The sequence below is a fragment of the Toxotes jaculatrix genome, chromosome 10 (assembly GCF_017976425.1).
Source record: "Toxotes jaculatrix isolate fToxJac2 chromosome 10, fToxJac2.pri, whole genome shotgun sequence".
Classification (NCBI taxonomy): Eukaryota; Metazoa; Chordata; class Actinopteri; family Toxotidae; genus Toxotes; species Toxotes jaculatrix.
In genome coordinates this window covers 18423572-18442293 of record NC_054403.1, presented here as the reverse complement: position 1 = coordinate 18442293, position 18722 = coordinate 18423572, and the positions used below count along the sequence as shown (strand labels likewise).

The following is an 18722-nucleotide window of genomic DNA, read 5'->3' as shown; positions in this document are numbered from 1 at the left end:
TGTATTTTAACCTCTTGGTGCAGACTGAGGGGATAAAGTGAAATATTATCAGAGAGTGAATGAATGATCTCTGATAAGCTCAAAAGGTTGCTGCTCACTGTTCAGCCTTTTGGCAGCATTCTGCTGGCTGTCTGCTCTTTTTGTGTGCGCAGGTACAGTAAATCCACAACATCAGCTTGCAGCATGCTAGGCCACCAGTGCCATAGTGATACCACGCGTTACCATGGAGACTGCACATACGTATGAGAGGGTGTGTGTGAAAGATAGAGACAGAGAGAGAATGTGTGCTGAGAATGGGGGTTGGGTATTACAGAACAAGAAACCATCAGTCACTCACAGTTCCAGTAGAGGAGGGAGGGAGCTACAGTACAGTCATGGCTGACTGGCAGAGCAATGGCAATGATTTTGTGATCTATCCCACCGTTTTGGAACCAGAGGGATGTTTTCGGTGCATAAAAGCAAGGAGTCAGTAGAGTGAAACTGGAGGACATGAGTCCCATTATTCCTCTCAGCGGGTAAACCAGGATGATCTCCACCTTGGGGACAAACAAGCATGCAAACTGAGCCTAGAGGAAGTGCCCACAGCTCCGCTGTGGGAGCTAACCATCACTGAGGAACATTTATATGTCACCACTTTTTCTATGCTGGCTCTATTAAATATAGATATAAAGGGTCATCATCTGTCCTGCTTCATTATTTGGTGTTTTATCCTGCGTTTTAAGTGCCAGAAAGTGTATTTAAGCACTAGTCATTTATTGACAGAGCATTTTTTTTTGCCTGTCTTTAGTGGCAGTAAAAATAACATAAAACACTTTTCTTTTTTTAAACATCCATCCAGAATTAATAAGATGATATTTGAGCTGTATGCCAGTCTATTCCTCATTACCACCACCACTCCACCTCACTTAAAATGCTAAAACTAATTAGGAGCAGACGGAATGCCTGGCATTTGTCGTCTAACCTCTCATCTTTTGTGTAACAACTGGCTTCAAAGTCTTTGTCTGCTGATCAACGCTGCCATATTTTTGTCTCACACAGAGAGCGTAAGTGCAGAGCTTTTTGTTGCCCGAGCCAAAGGAACACAATTCTATTTTATACATCAATAAAAGCTAAATATGGCACTGAAACATAGAACAGAAGCAATTTCAGGAGTTGAGCATCTGCCAGACACTTTGTAACTGCTTCTTTGATAGAGATACAAATTGTTGAGGAGGTGCACTGCTGAATAATTTTCATCCATTAGATCTTTATTTGCAATCTGGTCCTTCACAACTACATACAAGAGTCACAGAGTGGAAGACAGGCGATTATCACCTCAAAAACTGGCATTTCATTTAATTGTCATTCATGTGTGCCTGCTGCACAATATAATGTATGACGTAAATATCTGTGCAGTTATTCAATTATGTAAATCAGACATTTTAACCAATAACCAGAAGAACGGTTGTTATTTTGATTGTAAGAGGCCACTGAAATCATAAGCACATGGGTGTAGTGAGAGTTTATCGGTACATTGGTTCATTTCTCTGCTTTTCATTGAGCTATAACCTCAGTTGTTGTTTTGTTTGTGGGAAGGAAAATTTTATCCTCTATTCATACATTCAAATGAGGGGCATCAAGTTCAACTATCTGCAATTTACCAGTCATGAAAATTAAATTATACAGTTTAAGCGACAGTTCATCCTGTTAAAAGAATATACAACATCAAAGACTGTGTCCCTTGTCACTGTCCCTTGCAGGTAAACCTTTGACAAAAATTACTGAATGGAACACAGCATGTACACTGAACTGATTTACATGAGCTTGACTCTGCAAGCTGTCACTTCTTAATTTAACTGCATGGGATGGACATCATTTAGCTTAGAAGCATACTGTGGGCTTTCACACTGTAAGGCCACTGCACTCTTTGTGTCTGTATATGCGTATGCACCTTTGTACGTGTGTGTGTGTGTGTGTGTAGACTGTAATGACGTGGAGAAGTCTCAATCAGAGGCACCAAACGGTGTGTGAAATGGGCAGTGTTCAGACAGCAGCCTGCTCAGAATGACTAATGCTGTACCAGCGATGTGCTCTCATTACCTCGATGCATACAAGAGTATAAAACTACAGGCCACAGAGGCTCCCTGTTTCCCTTTCCTCTTACCATCTGACCCTTACTTCTCTTCAGGCCTCAAACAAAGATGGGGATGGCTGGCGTTTACTAAAAGGCTCCAGGCCACAGACCTTGAAGACCCTGTAGCTGAATCTCTCTGATAAAAAAAAAAAAAGACAAAGTCTGGCATGTCCTGTTTGCCCTGAGCTATAATATGAAAAAGAAGCTTGTTTATTCAACACTCTTTGTGTGTGAGTGTCTATATATGTGCATGTGTGTGAGTGATGCAGATTCATATTTGTGCAATGTGTGCGGATGTCACTGCCAACTGCATGACCCTACAGCTCTCATTTCCCCTGGGGGATTGTGGGTGAATCATAACCAATGTGGTTGTAAGCAGGAGAAAGGTGGCTAAAAGCCCCTGTGACTGATTGCTGTGTAGGGAGCCCTAGATAGTGTAAATACTAAACAGCAGCAGGTCTTACAGAACTGAATCCACAGTATAATGTTGATTCAGTAAAAAGGAATCAGTTAAGATTACACGGAAAGCAGCTTAGTTTTACAGAAGCCTGAAATTCAAACCAACTTCCAGGCTTAATGCAATTTTGTACATAATATACTGTTGACAGTCAGCTCAGTGCACATGATGCCTGTTTCTAGGTTAGCTACAGCCCATAGTCTCTAATGCCACATTACTGTTCCATCAGCCTGCTAAGGCAGAGCGAGTGGATGATAAGATCATACAGAATGATGTATGCACACATCCACTTAAGTATATAGACAATTCAACAACCACACATACATGCATACATATCAGATACACACACGTGTACACACAGGCAGCCAGCCCGCCAAAGCTAAGATGAGTCTCTAAATGCCTGTTATCAGAACAACATCCAGTATCCATCAGTGCCAGCACCACAACAGGAGGTAGCCGGAGGAGGAAATCAAGTGCGGGAGATGCTCCCCTGCCAAAATGGATGACTGAACAGTCACATGTGTGAATCAAAGATGGTGAGTCAATGGAAGCCCTTTGGCAATATCCATCACGGTGAGAAAGCCACAGAGAAACAGCATTTAGGAGTTAAAGGACCATAAATAACAAAATTTCTTTTATTCTCTTTCAAGTTATCCTTCCTCCATTAACCAGAACACACCCAGGAAATGGGCTCTCGTCACAGTGAAGAGGGACATCTGGTATCAAAGAGAAATCAAGGAGAAGAAGCTCAGACTTTCTGAAAGTTTGGATTAATAACTCCATGCTAATTATACCCTGTCTAGCAAGAGCAGTCTTAGTCCCAGAATACAGTAAGTGATGTGGTGTTGTCCTACATATCCCTTCCAGTATGACACATCACGGAAGGAAATGGAGTGAGATTAAAGGCATCATCTCAGACACCAGCTGGCTTAAACTGTCTACTTAGTGATGGACACACAAAGGAAGCTCTGAGACTGGCTCAAAAGCAAAAGGTCGTGCTTACTTCTTTTTTTAAAAGTTGCTAACTTAGGACACAACGTTGTCTTATGCCACGTATGCACTACATGACTTTCAAAGTCATTGCTGTACTGTTCACACTACACAACTTCTTGTCCTGAAATCAGGAATTATGCTTGTTGATGCAACTCCTCCACACCTTGATTCCCCTCACCCCGCCTCTGGCACTTTCATTGGCTGTAGCTGCATTAATTGCCAGTCACAACCTGGGTCACAACACTTTTCATACTACTGGATTTGGACTCCCCAGCAGGTCCAGATAATCTTTTGGGCATCTGTGAAGAATTCTCAATTCTCTGACACCGCATATTTGAACAGGTCACAAATAGCAATCAAACGCTGATTTGCCTCTGACATGGAGTTTTTCTTGGCAATCTCCAAAACCTGTCAGTAAGAGAAAAATCAGGGCCCAAATCATGTAGTGTGAACTCAGCTTTAGGTGATAGACACTTCTTAACAAGGATGATGAAAGATAAAACTGTGCTATTCTTGAAACTGAAACTACAGCTAACATGGTGTCCTGATTTAGAAATGGCACCAAAACAAGCTCCTAGCAGAGGTGAAAATATCTTGCTTCTCTCGTGCTCGCTTGTTGGGAAGGAACACTGACACTTGTCAAAGTGTTTGTCGTCTCTTTCATGTTGGCGTTTGTAATAATCACTGTTCTTGGCCACTAACCAGGCCTCTGTCCTCAGAATAACCCCATCACATCCCTTGTCTGGCCTCAAGAATAACTGTGAATATTATGCAATGAGGTCAAATGTGCAGTGCAATGAACTGGATGTGAACATTAATGAAGCTCATTTTAGTCCAGCCACACACTCTGGATTTCCCCTGCCACTGATACATTTCCTCGAGGAAAGCATTGGGGGTTTCATTCCCCTGGCAGGCAAGTATGGCACTGTGATGTCTCATGATGCCCAACTGCAGATCAGAGAGAGAGAGAGGGAAGATGCACAGCACAGAAAGCTTCTTCAGCTGTTGTGTATACAGGAAGTGATGAATGAATTTTGAATATATGGTGCTACACTTGAGGTTAAATGATTATGTACATGTATATTTGCAAAAAAAAAAAATCAGACTGTGTCCACATGCCCGCGTGATTGCATGGCTCAGACTGGCATGGATTATTTCACTATACTTTAAAGCCCAACGTGTTAGGTGGAACAGATCGGCTAAGCTGGAAGTGACACGACAGGAGACATGACTCAACTGATGGGAGTGGGTGGGTAAATAGGTCATGTTCCCTACCCAACACTGAGTATCCCACTTTTCACTTTCATTCCCTGTGCTTGTTAGTGAAGTCAGCACACAGAGAAATCAATGGAAACATAATGACAATGGATGGTAGTGGACCAGTGTTTGGAACATAACAGGTGGGAGGAGCTGTGCAGAGCTGATAGAGAACCCTACAGAGGTATGAAAAAGTAGGCCAAAACACAGCAGTAAAGCAGTAATGGCTCTCTGTGGTTTGTAGCAGGCTTATAATATGAAATGCAACACTATTACAAAATAGCAGTGGACTTGTAAAATCATAATGAAGCCTTCAGTCATCACACAGTGTTATCTAGTCCCTCTGCCTGCATTACATCATCCTTAGACATTAACACCAGCCACCAGCCGAATGCTTAATGGTAACTATTAACTGGGAACCACAGTGCTGTGTCAGGTAGGAGTGCTTTCAATGATAAAAAAAAAAAGATTAAAAAAAAACCTAATAATAAACTAAACTCTCGTTTCTCTCTCCGGGGCCTTGCAGTGAAATTGCTGCCACATCCTCTTATTTTGAAAGGCTTAGTAGATATTAACACATATTCAAACAATATTCAACAATAGTAGAGCAGAATTCTAATATTGGTGCTAATGTCAAACTATGACTACTAAATTATTCTCATGCCATCTTTTTGAATGTTAGTTGTGCTCTTTAATTCATACCCTTTCTATCTATAAACAAGTGTTGTGAACCACAAAATGTGCTGAAAAAGCAAATGGCAAAAACATTCTGAGCAGACAAAACAACATCACTTCACATGCACTCATTTATACAGTGTGCAGCATCGCTCATCCTCTGCAGTGGAGACAATTCATTGAGCATTATGCCTTTTTGTTTGTTAGGTTATCATTGTATGGTAATGTAAATGAAAACATACATGTACATTATTTTGAAAAATTGCCTGATGTGGTGCATTTAAGTGCAGGAGATATTCAGACATTTGATAACCGAGAGGCAGCTGCTGAGAAACATTGCTGTGCTATAGTGTATAACCAGGTGGATAAACATGGCAAATATACTGTAGATCAGAGGAAAAGCTATAAATGCTGTCCACAGCTACATTCAGTATATGTCAAGTGTTTAACATGCTGCAGTTGTGCATCTTTGTACATGTTTTGTGAATATAAACACATGCTTTTTAACTTGTGCTTTATTTATTTAACAAAATGTGCAGATAAAAACAGATTGACTGTTGCTGTATGTTTAAGGTATCCGCCTCCCACTGTAGCCAACTGATTCCTCATATCAGAACCCAGAGTATTCTCAAAAGCAGTGCGGCATCTGATATTTATTCTTCTCTTTGATTTGAGTTGCGAACAGTTAAATAGGAATGAACTTTATGCAATATTCATGCATTCTTCAATCCTGCTGTCTTTATGAACCCATCAAAAAGGATGAAGAGATATCCAAAAGATCCAGAGGCAACGCAGCAGACTCCTTGCTGCAGTGCGTGCTGTGTGTGTGTGTGTTGTGTTGTGTTGTGTTGTGTTGTGCAGCCCTGGTGAGAGAAGTGATCTGGAGGATTTTGAGGTAAATCTACCTTTATCTCTGTAACAATTTATTGTCCGACTTACCAGTCCCACCTGGCTGAACAGAAGATTGGTTGTATGGAACACGTGAGGCTGTATATGTGGATATGTGTGGAGATAAAACTTCAAGCATCTTGTCTGTAAATGAGAAAAAGCAGACCCCCTTCTCTGCATTTTTTTGTTTACCCCAGCTGCTAGTCGAGTTTTTGATACAACCATAGATATGTTTCTCAAACCATTCCTGCAGCATCCGGCAGTCCCCTGTCGGTTCTCATACTCAGTACATTTCAAGCGGTCATTATTTCTGTCTGAGCTTTTTGTCAGAATCTACATTAAACAGTGCAGCATGTGTACAGAGCTATTTATGTTCACAAGATCTGCATTCCAGGTCCTGCCCCATCTACAGTAGCAGAGTTCATGCCAAATGGGTCCTATTACCCACTAATTCAGATGATTGTTAGTTTATGCATTCTAAGAGGGTAGACACTGTATGTTTAGTAGTAGGTTTTAATAATTATAATGGATATAATCTGTTGTAGCTCTTTCAAATTATTTTCCTGCCATGTTGTTGTATTAACAAGGATCTTATAGGCTATCAGCTGGATTTAAAAGGTTTTTAACACACACATCTGAAAAATTCAACGACCTCATAAAATCCTTACAAATTACTTGCCAACTCTTCTCTAGATACTAGATAGCATACCTGCTGGATAGCAAGCACAGAACAGAAAAATGTAATGGTAATTTCAGAGATGGTAGTAAAAAAGAAAGGTAGATTAGATGAATTTAACACTGGGGAATACAGAGGTGAATGAGAGTGACCGAGGCTGAGCTATCTGACAGAGGTTTAGTGTGTTCTTTGAACGATCGAGAAGGGAATAATAGCACAGTGTCCTTCGTTCGTTCTGTCAGGCCCTACAGCCAGATCGACCCCTGTGGCATGCAGTAAGTCAGAGGTTATGCTTTAACGTGATTGAATGATTGCACTGAGCCCTCTGCCACCGATTGAAGGATCAGTGCAAATGACTGGAGCCCATATTATATTACTAAGGCTAAGTTCTCCCCTGTAGCACAGCTGCTGCGGTATTTAGTGTCTCAGTCAGTTTACTGAAGTAGCTGTCGCAAACATGCACCTATTCAACAAGTCACAACAAGTCTTTCTTGGTACTGCTGCATCAGATTTGTAAGAAAAAGAACCATTCCTGAACCTCTAGGCATGACTTGTGATACGCACCATCATCCAGGGTCAATGTGTGTGTTTGCAGTTGAGGAGATAACATGAGGAGATTAGGACATATTAACCAATGCTTTGGCAGTCAGGAGCACAGATTAGAGTTGGGAGGCTGCGTGACACTGGCCTGTTGTGATGATGGTTTTACGTGCGATCATCAGTGCCGCTGAAGGACTGGCTCCCTGTCTGCCTGATTGCTACCCATTACATCATGCCAAACATGCGTCTGAGGCCTGTGACATCCTACTCACACACACCAACAAAACAGAGCCAAGAGCACATTCCAAGTGTCCATCATTGCACTGAAGAGGCACCCATTTTATTACAACACTCTAACATGATGTTGCCTTTCTTGGTCCACATTTTTAGAAATCTGGCCTTTCATAACCTTTTGAACTCATGATTGTTTTTTTTAAGCTTTGGTCTTTTGTTTTTGTCCTTGTGTCACTCTGAGTGTATGTGTGGAAGGGAGAGAGAGAGAGAGAGCTGTCAGTGTATGCTGGCAGGGCCTGATGAGATGTGTGATGTCTAATTATCTCTCCAGCCAGTGGATTAGTGAGCTAACTCTAATGGCTGCCATAAGGCCGTAGGTCCCAGAGAACACACACACACGCACACACGCACAAAGCTCAAAAATTCAGATCAGACAAGTGCAACAGATAATTCTCCTATAATACAAAGAGGATAGATGTGCTGTGTTTTTAGTAATTAAAATTGGGGGTAGTTGCTATACATTGTGGTTTTGAGGAGAAAGGGACTCTGAAAGGTCACTGAAGAAACAGCAGAAGGTTTTGAGGCCAGGAGGAAGCTTTTGGGAGGATGTCTGGCAGAGGGATCTGTTTGGTTGCCTCGACTGGACAATGCTTCGTCAAGTGAGCAGCGAAGAATATTTGGTAAATACGTCTGTAAATGTCTTCATTGCTGCACTTGTGTGCATGCGTCCATGTGCATTTGTATGTGAGTGAAGCATCCTGCTGTGTCACACCATTACCTGACAGCTGAGGTTCAGTACAGCCACACAGATGCGACACCTCTATGTTGTTGTTTATTCAGTCCGATGCACCGGCCTGTCCCACTTGGTTGCTCGTATACGTGCTGTATAATTAGATTTGAGTCTACGGTAATGACTCACGGGCCTCCTGTTCACGGCATACAGGATGCAAGACACCCGACTGAGGGTGTGTGTTTGAGTGTATGGTGAGAAAGATGAGGTGGAACAAGGCGAATCAGGAGCACTACACTCTGCTGGAGCTTGTTGGCGGTAAAGGGCACGTCATACAGGCCAATTGTGTTACTTACATCAGGGCTGCTTTGACAAACACCTGCAGACGGTAATGTTAGTCTTAGTGAACAGAAACGCGTGCTGGAGGGAGTTGACGTAGGGGAGGGGACTGCCAACTCGGGAAGCAAGACGGGAGCACTGTTTGACAGTAGAAGAATTACCATTTCATTAACACTATGAATTATTTATGTCTAACCCATCTACTGTCCTGGAACATGCATTTACAATGACCTTGAGGGATCACACTGGGCTAGTAATGATGGAGAGAATATGATATAATGTTTGAATGTTTGAGAAGATTGCTCTACACTTAAGCATTATCCTGCTCCAGTTTTCATTAAATTTTTAAACTTTTCTATTTGATATATCTTTTCTGACACAGATTTCATTTTATTGAAAAAGAACCTGGTGGGTCCATGTGATAATACTTATACAAATCCTAAAGCTGAGTGAGAACAAGAGTTTTTTTTTTAACTATGACACATACATTCACACACTTTCTCATATAATACAGTACACCTGCACTGACTCTGGTGTACTAATCTTTGGAGGGGTAAGGTTAAGCAAACAGATAGGGGTGAAACATAAGACTCTCTGTAAACAACCATTATAATACATCATCACAGTAGTTAAATATATAACTTGGATACTGTTGGGTTTTTTAATACAGTGGGGTGGGGGAGTTGCACAGCACCCAGATCACTGAGCCAGCATTAAATTGGCAACTGTGGAATACCTTGGACACTTTCCAAACATTTAACCACCATTGAGAAAGAAGTAAATAAAGCAGTCTGTCTCTAGTGCAGCACACAAAGATACAACCAAAAAAAAGGAAACAGAGGAAGAAGACAGAAACACTGTCTGTCTGGCACAGCATTTAAAACAACTGGTGTTACAATTCAGATCCCATTCTTGACTGAACGGTTCTTGAATTTAAGCTAACCAACTTTTCTCCAACCTCTGGCAATATCACTTTAAGGTATATTCTGTGTATGTAGAAGACAGCATGACTTTTCCAGTCCTTAATCTGGGTTTCCTTGGGCTCCCTGGAAGGGCCAAGCTGTCTCGGGGGCTGGCAGGCGACATGATGGGAGAAATTGGGTGTCTGTATGAATCCTAGCCAACATGAGCCCTGGCCGGCAGGCTGGCACATTACTTGGTGACCCCTTGAGATGAAGCATGCAAGGACTTTACATAATGCCGCCAGCACCCAGGATGACCCTCCAACTGTCTGTATGTGTCAGAGCCAAACTACTTTGTTTGGTCTTTTGGTCTCCGCTAATTTGATGCTTTGGCAGTTCTGGTGTTCAGAAACTGGGAAGTCTAAGAATCTCTAAAGGTCTTTAATATTAATAGAGCAATCTTTAGTGGCCACAGTTAAGGATTTTTGATAAATTTTGTATTTGGTCGCTATTTTACAAATACACATAAAAGATGAACATTTTTGTGAAGGATCCTATTTGGTTATTACAGAATTTTGACTGATATGCACCAAGTGGGACATTTCATTGTTACAAACTGTGTAATGGTCACGCTAAATCTGAATTACCTCAGTCAGATCTTTGACAATTACTATTGCAGTTACTTAATAGCAGACATTTAGGACAATACCTAAATTACCCTATAGATGTCTTGGTCCTAATAAACATTAACAGAATGTAGAGGACTTGTTGACACAAACTGATTAAATAGCACAGAGATAAACCAGGATGCAAATGAGTTTCGGACTCAAATAGTTGCACTTGGCCAGTCAGTGTGGTATAAAACAACCCCACTACCCTGGATATCAAAGGCTGTCAGATAAAAGCATTTAATACAACTCTAAAAAATAACTCATATGACAACTCCAGCAAAAGGGAGAGAATTCAAGCATTGACTTGCTGCTTTCTGTCTCGCAATTAAGTACATACAGTACACATAACTTTTGTTTTAAGTCTCATGAGTAAACAGCAAAGGAAAAGGAAGCACAGAAAGGGAAAGTGGGAACACTTGCTGCCAGTGAGTGTCTGTGTTGTGACTTGGGGAAAGGAACGGGCTGATGAATAACTAGCAGAGGCATGCTGCAGTGTTGGCAGAGGACCAAATACTGTACGTAGTGTGCAGCCTATAGATTTTGACTGGGATATAGTGCAGTTCTAGATGGCGTTGGACAGTATGAGTTAAATGTTTTATCACGGTATGAGGCCTAATGCAACCAGAGATGAAGGGAAATGTTCCTCTGCAGAAATGGCATGTCAGGATCTTTCCACAACAAAAACTCATCAAAATAACTGTAAAGATGAAGATAAATATTACACATATGAGCTTTAAGGGATGGTCTATTACTCAACACCCATTCTGGGTACTGGAAATGCTGGAAACTAACTGCACAAAGAAAAGTTGACCATACAAATATTTGAATTGTCACCCACCCCTGACAGAGTCAAACCATACTGTTATATTTAAAAACAGGATTCAGTTTTTATTGAATTTATTGAATTCCTTATATATGGCATCTCTAAATAAACTTTGCCGCAACAAGGGACACAAATTTGCATGTGTGCAATCTCTATCCTGGCAGCTGTCAGGAGCCACTTTGCTAGCTTCCCATTAATGTGGTGCTGACTCAACAGTTTGCCTCATTGCCCCAATTAAATAGCTTAACGCTTGTTTACTCTGGGGAACACTTACACACTGCTTGTGTCACAGTTACTGTAACCTGACTGCTCTACTGATTGTTCCTGTTTAGTTCGGATTTAGAGCCGGTCTGTAGTTAAAAAGGAACTTTACTGGGTAAAACAATAATGCAGCAAGTCCATTAGTGACATAAGCTGGGATTTTAGTGTCAAGCTGGGTGAAGGTTTGTCATAGCTGAGTCAGGCAGTGGGAATGATGGGGACTATCTGCGTCCAGAGTAAAGCTGTTAATGTGGACATGGACAATAAATGCACATGCACATTTGGCTATGTTGAATATAAAATAGCATATTACTGCTGTACTGTACTTACATCTTGGTATCCTTTGGTATGTGCTAAATATGAATTCTTTTTACAGTCCATTAACATGAGGCAGATGTTATTGAAGTTGCCCTCATAGCGTGCAATATAAAAATACTACATACAGTACTGTATAATACAATCTGATTGGACAGATGGACTGCTGAGATCAAGCTTCCCACTGCATTCTGCTTCTTTTCACTCTTACTGTAGGGCCAGCCTTTAAAGATTCTTATTTGTTCAAGGGAGATTTCAGATTTGTAAGAAAGACAGTGAAGGTTCAGGTCAACCCTTCTCCTACAGCACAGTGCAAATTTATGAGTGAATAGTACACTCCATATGCATGAACAGTGCAATGCATTGAAGCAGATGAACAGAATCACTCATAATATTCATTCATAACGAACCAATTTACTGTACTTGTGAACAGCGTGGTCCCGGTCGTTTGCTCCTTTATTTCATTCTGTGCGGCTGTTGCTGAGTCTGCCACGAGGAGACGACCTGGGATGCGGAGGCGAATAAAAGAGAAGTGCTAATTAAATAGACAATGATGAAATGTAATGGGCCTGGCAACTTTACTCTGCTTCACTTCTCCGCCGGTCTCGAGTGGTTTCTCGTTAATGTCATATACACCCACTCCTGCTGTTTGTTTATGCCTTTAGTTTAAGCCACAGAGGAGCCAGAAATTAACACTTTATGAGAGTTTCTGTCCAAATTTGAGGAGGTAAATATGTAAAAAAAAAAAAAAAAAAAAAAAATGTGTGTGTGATGACAATTTTTTGCACTTACATATCAAATTACATGCCAGGGTGATGATTATATCACAAGTAAACATGCATCCTACCCTTTTCTCTGTCACAGTTTGTAATGGGCCCTTTATTCTTTGAAAAGGCTGATATTTAATTTGCAATTTAAACTAAGCTTTTAAAGCGCTACTCCTTCAAACATGTGGGATTATTTGACATAGATATTGTCTTACTTGCTTTTCATATTACCACTTGTTCTTCAGCTGCACTGACTGTCCATCTGGATATGAGTGAAGGTGCATGTGAAAACTTTTATATGAAGCAAATTGCGCTTTTAAGCTCTTACAGTTGACCAGAGAGGTCAGGTAAACACAGCAGAGCTTGCAGTGCAGATGTGACATTGACACTCTCCTGCCAGCCTACTCTCTCCGGGCAGCAAATCACATTATCATACACATTATTTATTCATGCATAGTCTATTTATGTATCGACTTAGACAAACAGAGTTGTTGCTTTCATGCAGAAAGACAGACTGCAAAGGAAAAAAGAAAATTAAACAAGCTGTTTAATTGGAGCATGAGTGCATCCTGAGGCTGCATGTTTGTCTCTTGTCAACATTGCAGTAGTGCGCAGGACTCTGTGAGACACTGCAAAGGCATACTTTGGAAGGACCAGTGCTGGCCCCCTTAAATGTAATTGCGCCATGTCAACTTTATGGTGAATCACTGCCATGCATTTTACATTGGGTGTGGGAAATGGATGGGGCTACTATTCATTCCTCTTGCCCTTGTGCTTACATTTTCCTAGCTGAGTGGGCAGGCGGATGAGTTATTTTGTCAATAAGGCTAGAACAGATTAGATAGTGGCTTGAATGTTGTGCAACACAGGTGCCGGACCTTATTGTGTCTGTAAGAGACAAATCACATTGCTTTAGATAGTGCTTCTTAGAGATCACAGTTGCTTAACGCTGTAATAGGTTAATTGGTGGCTGTCAGTGAGAGGCAATGAGAGAAATTCCTCTTGTTTCAGTCACAGCCAGAACAGAGTCTAAGTCGGTGCAGCAGAGGTGAAAATATTTTTAATCAACAGTGAATATTCCACTTCAAAAATGGGGCCAGAAATTCACTACACTGCCTAGTTCAAGAAGAAGAAGAAGAACAAAAAAAAAATCTCATACATACTGCTCACACCTTATACTTCTGTGTTTACATCTCTATATGGATATCTGTCTGTGTATATAGTGCATAGCCTGAAACTAGAAAGACAAAGTCTTGCAGTCATTTGAATTATGGATGGTATATTTACACAGATCTGCCCCTCAGGCACCGTCTTTTGTTTCTGCTGTGGAGAAACGGAACAGAGCCAAAGAGACAGACAGAAGCAGAGGAAACAGGAGAGAGGGATTTCAGAATGGAGAGCAAGGGGAATCCAGAGGTGGTGACACACAAACGGAGCCAAAGAGAGTAAGAGAGAGAACAAACTGATTGACAGAAGGCAGCACACACACACACAGGCCCGAGGATGGAGGAAGAGAGTCCAGTGCTCTCTGTCTGTGTTCTTACACTCCCTATGGCTCTACAGAGATAAACTGATATGATTTGAAGTCATCCTCTGGGGTGCTACAGGCCAAGCCCATGTGCTGCTGATGTGTTGCTCTGTGAAGCATGTCCCCAGTGACGTGTGAAGCCGATATCTTGATCTCAGTGTCAGCCACCTGAGTGTAGTGTTGGGATGTGCATCAGAAGAAACAGACTCAGAGGAAACGATACTGCAGATTGCTGACTCCGTCAAAGCCTTGTAAGATCTTAACTTCATGTTTGCACCTTTAAGAGCACTACAGAGTGAATCACCTGTCGCAGACATACACCAGCATCTCAACTGGACAAACACTGATAAAATCTCACAAGGAGGTATCTACAGGTCTTGAAAAGTCTTAAAAAGCACTGAATTCAGTACCATCAAAACAAAAGAGCTCAAACTATTAAATTATTAAAAAGCCTTACATTTCATTTACGGAGGTCATAGCTGTCCTGAGACAGTTGCTTGGAAGCTCATCACCATATTGATATTAGCACAAACTTAAATTAACATATCAGTCATATATTTTTTAACTGCTCAATCCATTCATCAATTTTCTGCCACTTAGCTCTAGCGCCAAGCTTAGACGGGTTATGGTACAATGGACCTCTGAACATAGACAGGTAAAAGCTCCACCATCAGCCTCTCCAATATATAGGATGTTGTGCGTCCCTATGTGGTCACTTTGAGTGCCTTTGTGGTGGTTTTGTGTCCCTGAACAGTCTGTGGAAATCACATGGAAATCCATGAAAATCATCAAAGCTAACAAAGCAGTGGGAATGTTGTTGCCATGGTAACTATATGACAAGGCTGACTTTCCTGTTTAGATCTCACAAAACGTACAAACTTTGTGTTTTCTTTTTCAAAATAAACACCACGTTTCCAACAAAGGTAGTCTAAGTGTAAATATATCAGCACCTGTCAAGCTGAGTATATTGGTTTTTATGTGTTACTTATACATTTGCAGAAATATTGGCAGACAGCTCTGTATTGTGCGTTATGTGTTTATTTGTGTATGGATAGTCTACTCCACACATGGTTTAACGCATTGTCCGTCCGCATCATGCATCAACATTAATGACGTCCTCATGAACAGCTTACGTAACAGCTGTAGTCTCCCCTCCTTCCTTTGTAAATTCAGTCACGTCCAACTGGAGCTGCAGCCAAACTGAATAATACATCTGTACTTCTCCAGCCAGACCTCTGCTAGAGATTCCACTTTATCTCTGTATCTCTCTCTCCCTCGCTCTCTTTCTCACAGGGATAAGTGCATGCGCTCGAGTCCTTCAGCTATTACACAGACAGCTTCAACAGGTTAACAGATATCTAATGCAGAAATGATGTACCAAACATGGCCCTCCTTTAGATACAACAGAAGACAGAGAAATACATTGCAGAAAACACATCAGTAGTGAGATAATTCATATCTTACCTATCAGGAAGTCTGCAAAGGAAAGTAATTTCTGCAATCTTAGCACTCTATTGAGGGAGAGATGATAAATGAGGCATTCAAAGAGCCTGAGTGCCAGGCAGTTCAGGGTATGGTAGCATGCTTATTTTTTTTTTACTTTACTGTGTGTCCTAACTGTACGAAGGCTTATAACATGAACAGTGCGCAAGCACATTGTCATGCTGCTACAAGCGCTAAAGAAGGAGAAAGAAATAGAGGTAGAGGAAAAGGTGAACAAGGTTACAGAAGGGGGGCAGTAATGTTAAGCAGGGAGCGAAGGAAGGAAGGAAGGAAGGAAGGAAGGAGGGAGGGAGGGAGGGAGGGAGGGAGGGAAGGAAGCACTGAGGAGGTAGGTTGCAGCCACTAAAACTAAAGAGCCACAGGCAAAAGCATAGGAAGCACAGGGGACATGGAGGCTGGGGGTGAGCTTGCTGACTTGCAGGCTGTAGCTGAATACATCACTATTTAGTTGTGAAAATGAAACCTTTCAATCTCACATAGTCGCCAGGACAGGAAGATAGAAGAGTTTCAACTTTTTTGTTCTATGAAGTCAGTTGAAGTGGAAGCACACACTGAAATTGCCTAGTCATTGAACTCATTAGGACAGCAGCTGCCTCCATCTATAACCCCTTTTCTTTTTGCACTTTGTTTTGGTCTGTGCATGCGCCTCGGGGTGGCAATGACCGAGTTAATGGTTTGGGATAGGGAGGGGTAGGCAGGAGCTACAGATGCTATGCTCCTCAGTCCAACGTAATGGGTGTACAGACAGACATACATACATACACGCACACACACCCACTGTCATACAAACACACCACACGGGACAGGAGCAGAGAGTCCCAGGGAGGTTTGGCCTCCTACAGGTTCTCTGCGAGCAAGCATGCCCCCAGCATTCAGTCTTATACTACGCTCAAACAGACACTCACACAGGCACAGGCACTCACACTTGCGCGCACGCTTTCACACGTTCGTGTACAAGCACACATGCTCAAAAGGGGCAGAAGCACACCAGATGCTCTCTAAAAATGGGACAGGAATGAAAGAGAACTTAGTTTGGAGGGGCGGAGAACTATCAGTTCACACAGAATATGAGAGAGAGGGGAAAACAAGACGGGAGTGGGCAGGGGAGACGAGGAGCATCAGCAAATCAAAACAAGGAGGGGGTGCGAACAAACCTTCGGGCTCTGCGCTCTCTTTGTGGACGGCTTGCTTCAGCGGGCAGCAGAAGATTTCGTGACACTTAGCACGAAAGGGGGACCCTTTACTCCTTATATCCGCAGAGTGGATGGAGTCCTGCCGTAACATAATGTACTCCTGGGTACCTGGGGCAGCGTCATCCTGGACTGCGGTGGTGCCATAACAGAATGAACTGAGGTTAGAAGGCTCACCACACAGAGAAACAAAAGAAAACAACAACAACAGCAAAAACACAAGGCAGAAACACAGGCAAATAAAAAGACATCAAACATTAGCAACAGCAACAGCTTTAAATAACAGTTCTATAGCACAATGTGACAGAGAGAGAAAGAAGAGAGAGGAGAGGGGGACAGAAGAGAGAAAGAAAGAAACAGACAGACTTAGATCAAGAACACCAAGCTCACAAAATAACTCAAAGACAACCAAATAAACAACAGTGGGGGCTCCGTTAAATATATCCTCGGCCGCTGAAAAGGAAAAGTGATAAAATAACACAAAGAAAAGATATAAGGAAACAAGAACAGTTCATTGTTCAAAATCAGTGTTATGGCAGTCTTTTAGCAGGCACTGAACCAGGAGCTGCTGCTCTTGAATGAGATGATTGTATAGTTGGTACAGAAGTAAAAGGCTGTGGGATTGCAAGGCAAGCGTGCAGTCTGCTACAGTCGCTCAAACTAAGTTCAGGTGGTGGGTGATTATGCCTGCCCCCACCCACCACACATCCACCCTATTTACTGTATGAGTTGGCAAGCAGATGCAAAGGCATGCACAGGCCCCCTGATGACACTGCGATGGCCAGATTTGCTTTCATGAAGTCATGCTTTCTGTCAGTTGCATCAATGAGCGCTCCTATAACATTGCTCTGCGTATGCGTCTATAGGAATTCTGTCCTGGGATCCTGTGAATAGCCCTATGTTTCTGTCTGTACGTATTGGACCTACTGCATCTGTCCCCTTCTGGGCACAGTCCCTGCTTGGCTTCGATCATTGACCTATTTTCTCTGTGTTGATGGATTAGCTACAAGCGAATCAGCTCAAATAAATTGTATCTTCTTTCCCTAATGGATTTGAGTGCCATGCAATGAAAATTACTATAGAGAAGGCTATTAATCAGTAGCCACTGTCAAACCACCACACTGCTTAATCACCCCTCCATTTATAACATGTATGGCCAGCATAATTGTTTTCAATTTTCAGTTTAACTAAACACATTCAAAATGGCATAACGAGTAGTGGTACAAACTCACACATGTAACTCATGACCCATTTTCCCTAACACACACAGTTGTTGTTGATGTCCACTATTTCCATGCCGTGTACTGCGTGTAAACCTCAGCCAGCTTTATTCAGAGAGCTGAAATATGAATGGATTTCAGCGCTGTCTCCATTTCTACTCCCAGTAAGAATACACTAAACTACTAAATATGGAGACAGACTCCCACACACAGACTCCCCCATGTGCTGTATTTTCACACGCAGTGCACAGAGTTTTCTTCAGAAAAATAAGATCAAGAAGCGCACACACACGTTTGTCTCCCTTCGTGTCTCAAACACAAACAAAAACACGAGGAAATAAGAAAAAACAAACAGTACCATGTGTATTAGAGGCACATGGGTCCAATTAATTTAGCTTGAAATAGTTTTTAAAGGGACAGGCAGAATTAGAAGATATTCAACACATTGTGCAAACTACAAATGTGCAAAAAAAAACAGTGGTGAGTGGTATGTGAAGGTTAATGTACTGTATGTAAACATAGTTTAATGATTGAATCCTGAAACTATTTGACTATACTGCTCTATTGACTACTGAGCAATAATCAGACCTGTGTGGGTGCAATGTTGCCAGCAGCAAACTACAGAAAATTTCTGCTCTGT

At 41.8% G+C, this 18722-nt stretch overlaps 1 protein-coding gene across 3 annotated transcripts in view; it reads right to left on the bottom strand.

The window, feature by feature from the left end:
* fgf13a (fibroblast growth factor 13a) overlaps nt 1-18722 on the bottom strand; it is a 91073-nt gene that overhangs the window by 31409 nt on the left and 40942 nt on the right. For 2 of the 3 annotated variants that reach the window (XM_041048778.1, XM_041048779.1), the window contains exon 3: nt 16827-16994. The exons of the other annotated variant lie outside the window; for it this stretch is intronic. In XM_041048778.1, the coding sequence (XP_040904712.1) occupies nt 16827-16994 (168 nt within the window). The remainder of the gene's footprint in view (nt 1-16826; nt 16995-18722) is intronic. 3 annotated transcript variants of the gene reach the window in all.